Source organism: Acytostelium subglobosum (genome assembly GCF_000787575.1).
Source record: "Acytostelium subglobosum LB1 DNA, scaffold: scaffold13, whole genome shotgun sequence".
Lineage (NCBI taxonomy): Eukaryota > Evosea > Eumycetozoa > Acytosteliales > Acytosteliaceae > Acytostelium > Acytostelium subglobosum.
In genome coordinates, this window is record NW_012236520.1 from 759,847 (window position 1) to 767,357 (window position 7,511).

The following is a 7,511-nucleotide window of genomic DNA, read 5'->3' on the forward strand; positions in this document are numbered from 1 at the left end:
GGGTGAGGGGGCAGTGATCGTTTAGTGGATCTCTGTGGTATAGCATCTCGCTCACTTATCCACACCCACCTATTCACTCACTCTCACTCTCTGGTTACATGTTATTTTTGGGTGTTATGTTTACTTACATACCTATAATTATTGAGAGATAGATAATGACTGTTGTTGTATTACATTATTATTACAACATTGTTGTTTACAGCGAGAGAGGTTGGATTCATTCAATCAAAAAAGTCACCATTGTTTTGACAAAACTATTCATTGAATCCATGGCACTTAAATACTAGAGTCTACAGAGAGCCACCCGTCTCCTACTTTATGATCCAGCGGCGTCGTCTTTTTTGACAACGTCAGTCATGGTCGACACCGATCACTGGCAGTTCCACTCCGCCAGTTTCATCGTCATGGAGAACATTTGTCGACAAAAGATTCTCAGGAGGATGCAGTCCTGAGTGAGGATCGAATGAGGTCCACCAAGATCAGGCAAATCAACTGTTGTTGCAGGGTTTGAGATAGATCTGTCTCACACTAATCATGTTTGTCTTGATAGCCTTATAAAAGTTATCAAAAGCATTGGCCTGTTGCCGACTAGATCGCTCCAAGTGTCAGACGATTAATGTTGTAGGCATATTTGGGATGGTGGAAGAGCAACGACCCAGAATATTCAATACTGAACCTTTTCCTTCGAATATATCTATTGAAACAGGATGGACTTGTAGACATAATAATTGAAAACAACTTCGCAAAATAATGGGATTATTGTAATTACAATAAAGGGGGTCAAGGTGAAGTGAGGAAACTCCTTGCTCACTCGTTTCAATCATCATAACAAGGTCATTGACACACAGATAGAGACATAATTTTATAACTATAAAAGATATCTTATCTTTATATAAACAAACAATACACATTTACATTTCTTTTAGTCTATTGAATGAACTTGCAAGTAATATAGAAGGCAGTAGCAGTTAGCGCAGTAGCAACAGCAACAGCAACAACAACAATGGCAAGAATAGTTATACAGAGAAAAGTGAACAACAATAACAACAATAACAATAATAACAACAATAACAATAATAATAATGTAAATAATAACAACAACAATGTAAATAATGCAAACAACAATAACAACAATAATGTAAATAATCAACAACAACATTTACCTACAACGACAACAACGACTACAACCTCTACATCAACAACGACACCACCACCTACTGGTATGCCTACAACACCAACACCTACCGTCAACAAACACAAGAACAACAATAGCAGCGGCAACATCAACAACAACAACAACAATCATGGCTATATGGGTAGTGGACTAAACAGCAGTGGAGGAGGAGGTTCTAGTAACAACAACAATAATAATAATAACAATAACAAGACAAAGAAGAAGTCAAACAGAGACAGTCTGACATCGTCGTCATCATCAAAGTATAGCAATCATTCACCACCCAATCACAATCACTCTGATGAGGAGAATAACAGTGCTGACGAGTATGAGCCACAGAACAAACGTACATATCACTCAAACAATGGATACAGTGGTAGTAACAGTAACAGTAGCATCAATAACAACAACAACAACAGCGTCAACAATATCAACAACAACCTAAACAACAACAACAACAACAACAACATGTTTGACGAACGATTGTTTGAAGAGGTGATTAGGATAAAGAAGGGATTCATACTTAGGAAGATGAAAGAGGATGGCAACTGTCTGTTCAGAGCAATTGGTATGTAGGATGACGCTGCGTTCAAACAACTACAAACTAGAGGTATGAACTGACATTCATATATATACAGCCGATCAGATATACGGTGATCAAGAGATGCATAACGTCATTCGTGAGAAATGTATGGACTACATGCAACAGGAGCGTGATCACTTCTCACAGTTCATCACGGAGGACTTTGACAGTTACCTGCGCCGGAAACGAAATGATAAGATGTACGGCAACAATACAGAGATGCAAGCGTTGGCAGAATTGTTCAACCGACCCATCGAGGTCTATCATCGAAGTCTGGAACCAATCAACATATTCCACAGCGGCTATCGAGGCAACAGTCCACTCAGACTGAGCTACAAGAACGGAAATCACTACGACTCTCTGTCCGACATCAACAATCCCTCAGTCGGTGTTGGTCTTGGCTTTCCAGATTTCCATCCAGGTGTAGGTGTATCATCAAGTTCATACATGAGGACCAAACTCACTCATTAATTTCAATCAATCAATCAATTTAGATGGCGGACAAACAAATGCTGGAAAAGGTACTAAAGAACTCGGATATGGACTTTGTTGAGAAGAGACTGGTGGAGGAGTCAATGTTCTCATCGGATTGGAAAGAGACAGAGCATGAGATTGAACAACAGATATTGGCAGCGTCTAGAGCAGAGTTTTTTGATTCCATTATACGTAATCTGGGTACGGTCAAGGATCATGATCGCGATCCTACTCCTACCAATACAAGTAGAGATGAAAATAACAACAACTTCCACTTTGGCATCAATAACAACAATGGTAGACAGCCAGCACCAAGTAACATTAACAACTATAACAATATTTTTAACAACAACAGTTCTAACAACAACAATAACAACAACAACAACAATAATAATAATAATCACAACAGCAGTTGATAACAGCTAACAAGATGTTCACCTAGTACACGTACATTCCTAATCAGTTTTCTTTTTTTTTTGATGAATAAACAATTCAACCTCTTATTTATGTGATTGATTCGTTCGTTTGATATGATAGGATTGGATTGGATTGGATTGGTGTCCGATCGTCACAACAACAATTGTAAGACATCCACCAACTATTACCTAATTGAGTCACCGATCACTTTCCCAACAAGAAGATTTTTTTGTCAGCCATGTGGCGAGGGTGCGAAGTTGAGTTGAATAGATTGATTGAATCTACTTTGGAGGGTTCACAGTGTCATTGACTTTGTAAAAAGAACAAGCTATCTCCCCTCTGTGTTGTTCTGTACACCTCATCATTCATACTTTATATTATACATACTTTATTATCTGTACACATAATATATACATATTACTACACATCAATATATAGATATGGGCGTATCTAAATCAACACTTAGAGCTGAAGAGATTGAAGAGTTGCAGAATGCCTCAAAGGTTTGTATGTATCATTGACTGACGATGAGTTGTATCTCTTGATACATATATGTAATGAATGAACGAATGAACATGAGTTGAAGTACTGACAAACATATATTGTACACTTCAATGATAATGATGTTCAAACTCAATCAATCAATATAGTTTCACAAAAGGAGGTAAAGCGACTGTTCAAAAGATTCAAGAGACTGGATAAAGAGGAGAAGGGAACGATCAATGTAGAGGACTTTTCACAGATACCAGAGCTATCGATGAACCCACTGTTGCCTCGATTGATATCAATCTTTGATGTCAACAGATCGGGCCAGCTCAACTTTGCACAGTTTGTAAATACTCTATCAGTCTTCCATCCAAACGCTGAGAAGATTGATAAGATCAAGTGTATGTATATATATGATAGATAGTCATACCTCTCTATCATTGGAGAACCTAACACTCAACTTACATTATACATTACACTACACTATAGTATTGTTTAAAGTATATGATATCAACAATGATGGATTCGTCACCAAGCAGGAGATACAGTCAGTGTTGATGATGATGGTTGGAAAGAACTTGACACAAGAGCAGTTGGCAACCATCGTTGATGAGACTCTGCAAGAGGCCGACAGAGAGAACAGAGGAAAGTTGAACTTTGATGATTTCCATGCCGTACGTATGCCACCACCGATGTAGTTGTTGATCACAGTGATTCACATATTAACTGATACCTTTATCATTCAAATTATAGTCAATAGGTAATGGATTTGCGGATAACATGTTGTGCATCAATTTCCAGCCATTTAAATAAATAAATAATAATAATACATTTTTGGATGTCTACATTATTACACTTATGTATTGTCATTACCATCCCCATCTTTGCAGATCATTAAATGATGACCTGGTCTGTTGGGGACCAACTTGTGCACACCATTCAAACGAAACAACTGTACAGTATGATCAAAAATTATTTGAATTCATCGTGTGATCAAAGTAGATAAACAGCAGTACAACAACACCTCATCAATTCAAACATAATTACTCACACTACATACATACAATACATACAGATACATTATATTTGATCAACATGGGAAACAAGGTATCAAGTCTTTTGGATAAATACGATCGAAGGTATGTGATCTCTTTGATTAGAAAGTTCACCTCTAACCGCAGGCAGTGAGACAATACTAACTTTCATTCACTTTGATTCTACCTACTACGTTCGTTCACTCACTCACTTACTGACCTACTCATACAGATATGGAGAGCTGGATCCAAAGCAGGACGAGAGATTCACAAAGATATTCATAATATGTGCGATTGGCATTGGCTTGGTGTTTGGAGGACTGTTTGCAGTATTATTGGTACTGTTAAAGAAGTTTGTCTATCCAGAGTTGGCTTGATACATACCCACTACTGCTTTCTAAATGATATACATTTGAAGAGATAGAGATAGAGAGAGAAACAAACAGAAACTAAAACAACAACAGCATCAACATTGTCCATCAACAACAAAAACAACAATAACAACATTTGTACAGAAGCAATATATATTTGGTTGTAGCATAAACTGCACACATATTGTATATATTTCAGCAGCGGCGTATTTATAAATAAATCAATCATGTAATTACATCAAGGAATAGTCCAGAAGAGCAAGGGCAAGGGCAGGTTGAGGTTTAGCTAGCAGAAAGATAAGGTGTGTTTGTTTTTGTGTCAACTTGGCACCACGTCCTTAGATAATTCGTGACTTTTGGATTCGATGAATGAATCATCCTCAACTTATAAATATGAGTGAGTCTACATGTATATTTGATTAATTAATCTTAACTAACTACAACATAAACATTATTATCTACTTATATTAGCTTGCAATCTCCTACACTTCTTTATACTTACACACTTACTTTCAACAATGTCTTTCAATTTTAATAATAATAATAATCAACCATCCCAAGTGCCCTCTGCCTTCCCTCAACAAATGACCCCAATGCAACAACAACAACAGATGCCCATGCAACAACAACAACAAATGCAAATGCCAATGCCAAGCTTTGGTAACAACAACAACTACTACAATGCTTTACCTACACAAACATCTGGTTCTGTTAGACGTCTGAACGCCTCATCCTACAAAAAGGAACTGCCACTGTGTTCAATGATCATCACTGTGAACAACGATGGCAGCTCCTACGACACTCTCTACACATCTGTTGAGCAGGCCCCACCCAATGCCAACGTCTCTATTGGTTTATGGCAGGTCAACTTTCCTGCCCTTACCCACATCCTCGGTGCTCTGGACACTGGCGCCATTGACGGATCGATCCGTGAGCTTATGGAGGACTTTAACCGTGCCGAGCCCTCCACAATCATGATCAACTTTGAGTGCTGTGGCTGCTGCAGCGACTCCTCGGGCTTTAGCAACAACAAGGACGTAGTCCTGAAGCTAATTAGAAAGGCCCTCAACCGCGGCTACACTGTCCAGTTTGGTGATTTTGCCACCAAGGCATTAATCAAGGACTGGAACACTGAGCTCCTTGGACCACGCGCCTTTAATCAGATCGGCACCTTCTCTTCAAGCTTTGATCTAAAGTTCAACCCAGACACACTTATCAGTTGTGCCTGCGCCCAGCTCAAGGTGGTCGGCGAGCTCTGCCGTGAGAAGGGCTCAGCACATCTACATGCCATGGGTGGCACGGTCAGGTTCACAGTGAACAAGGCCGATGCCGACAACAACATCTATGAGCTCCAGGTGCTCACCGTGATGACCAAACATGACAACCAGCCAGAGACGGCTGGCCACGAGGTTGTCACCTTCAACAATGAGGACCACCGAGGATCTGTCGGACATGCCATTCTCAAGTATAGGGCCACTGAACAGACCCCAGGAAAGACTCTCCCTTCACATGGATACCTGGTGGTGTCGGCCGGTCACTGGATTGAGCTCACTCGTCTCGACACTAGTGCTGAGGCTGTTCGCACCAAGCTCAACTCTCAGTTCGGAGCTGCAAAGGCAACCGAGTTTATGAAAGAGTACGAGAACTTGTCAGCACAGCCACAACAGCAAATGGCCTTTATGCAATCCAATGCACGCTACATTGTACAGTCCAATGCCTATCAACAATAAACTTCCAAAATGGTGTTTAGGTCACACCATTTTTGTATAATAATATATAAATTACTATTATTATTATTATAATTTCTAATTAGATTGTCTCTTTTTTTTAAAGCATACCCTCCCTCGTCCTGGAGGAACTAGAAACTATACGATTGCTTTGGATGTTTCGACACTGTGCTGGATGAGTCAACTGACTTGGTCTTTATTATTATTCTATTGTTTAAAGTCCTCTCCCGTCCTACCTGGAGGAGAGCTGGTTGTTCTGTTTATTTGTCAATTATCCCTCTAACTAAACGATTGTTTTGGTTTCCTTTGTGTCATGGGTATAGTGTATTAGTATTTTCCAACAATATCTTATAAAAACATGGCAAATAGATTTCGTCAAATATCAAGACACCTTGGCCGAGTGGTTTTAAGGCGATCGCCTGCTAAGCGGTTCCCTTCGGGGGCGAGAGTTCGAATCTCTCAGGTGTCGACATCTTTATTTTTTCTTTAAAATTTAATATAAAGAGATGTACTCTTAATATTATTGAACGTTCACTTGAGAGTATGACAGTTAGTAACTGAAGACCCACTGTCTATGAATGAACGAATCATATAAACTTATTTATTTATATAATTAATGATTGATTGCGTGTAACAAGAGGACATACCTTGAGAGTATGACAGTTAGTAACTGAAGACCCACTGTCTATGAATGAACGAATGAAGTGATTGAGTGCGCGAAGCGACATCAAAACACTTTGGAAAACGAATCATTCGACTCTGGAAGTTCCTCATGTTACATATCCCCCCTCGACTATTGACCACTAGATGAGGAGATACGTTTGAAAGCGGCGACCAAAGCAGGGAGTTGCGCCTGCATCACCTTGGCATCGATCCAACGGTTGGCATCGTCGCCCAAGGATAAATCGAATCGTACCAAGTACTCGAGGCGTGATCCAAGGCCGTAGACTCTGTTGCGTGAGTCGACGATGGCTGTCGCGGTAGTGATGTCCGTGCCAGCGAATGATGCCTGGAGAGGCTTGACTGACTCCACATGGACTGTCCTGAGCTGCTTCTTCTTGTTTGACAACTCAATCTTGAGGTCAATATTCGACAAAATACTTGCAACCTTGAATGGGCCACAGTATGCTGACTGAAGTTTGGCGATGTCTGCAGCGTCGCCAACAGGCTTGGAACTGTCGAAGGTGCTGCGCTTAACAAGCACAATGTCGCCTACCTTGTATGGCATCACGTCACGTCTACCTT

At 40.0% G+C, this 7,511-nt stretch overlaps 5 protein-coding genes across 5 annotated transcripts; 4 read left to right on the forward strand and 1 right to left on the reverse strand.

Annotated features, from left to right (window-relative positions):
* Window positions 1–1,222: 1,222 nt before the first annotated feature.
* Window positions 1,223–2,644, forward strand: SAMD00019534_069770 (hypothetical protein; the record flags this gene model as incomplete). Its single annotated transcript, XM_012898089.1, has 3 exons — window positions 1,223–1,742; window positions 1,813–2,180; window positions 2,252–2,644. Coding segments are annotated over 3 exons (1,281 nt in total), but the record flags the coding sequence as incomplete, so codon positions are not given.
* A 444-nt stretch (window positions 2,645–3,088) lies between these two features.
* SAMD00019534_069780 (hypothetical protein) lies at window positions 3,089–3,832 on the forward strand (the record flags this gene model as incomplete). Its single annotated transcript, XM_012898090.1, has 3 exons — window positions 3,089–3,155; window positions 3,299–3,535; window positions 3,624–3,832. The coding sequence occupies 3 exons, from the start codon at window positions 3,089–3,091 to the stop codon at window positions 3,830–3,832; spliced, it is 513 nt and encodes a 170-aa protein (XP_012753544.1).
* A 200-nt stretch (window positions 3,833–4,032) lies between these two features.
* SAMD00019534_069790 (hypothetical protein) lies at window positions 4,033–4,545 on the forward strand (the record flags this gene model as incomplete). Its single annotated transcript, XM_012898091.1, has 3 exons — window positions 4,033–4,093; window positions 4,210–4,273; window positions 4,401–4,545. The coding sequence occupies 3 exons, from the start codon at window positions 4,033–4,035 to the stop codon at window positions 4,543–4,545; spliced, it is 270 nt and encodes an 89-aa protein (XP_012753545.1).
* A 512-nt stretch (window positions 4,546–5,057) lies between these two features.
* SAMD00019534_069800 (hypothetical protein) lies at window positions 5,058–6,266 on the forward strand (the record flags this gene model as incomplete). The annotated part of the gene is made up of 1 exon (XM_012898092.1): window positions 5,058–6,266. A coding segment is annotated over one exon (1,209 nt), but the record flags the coding sequence as incomplete, so codon positions are not given.
* A 793-nt stretch (window positions 6,267–7,059) lies between these two features.
* SAMD00019534_069810 (hypothetical protein) lies at window positions 7,060–7,494 on the reverse strand (the record flags this gene model as incomplete). Its single annotated transcript, XM_012898093.1, has 1 exon — window positions 7,060–7,494. One exon carries the CDS (start codon window positions 7,492–7,494, stop codon window positions 7,060–7,062), a length of 435 nt encoding a protein of 144 aa, XP_012753547.1.
* Window positions 7,495–7,511: the final 17 nt, after the last annotated feature.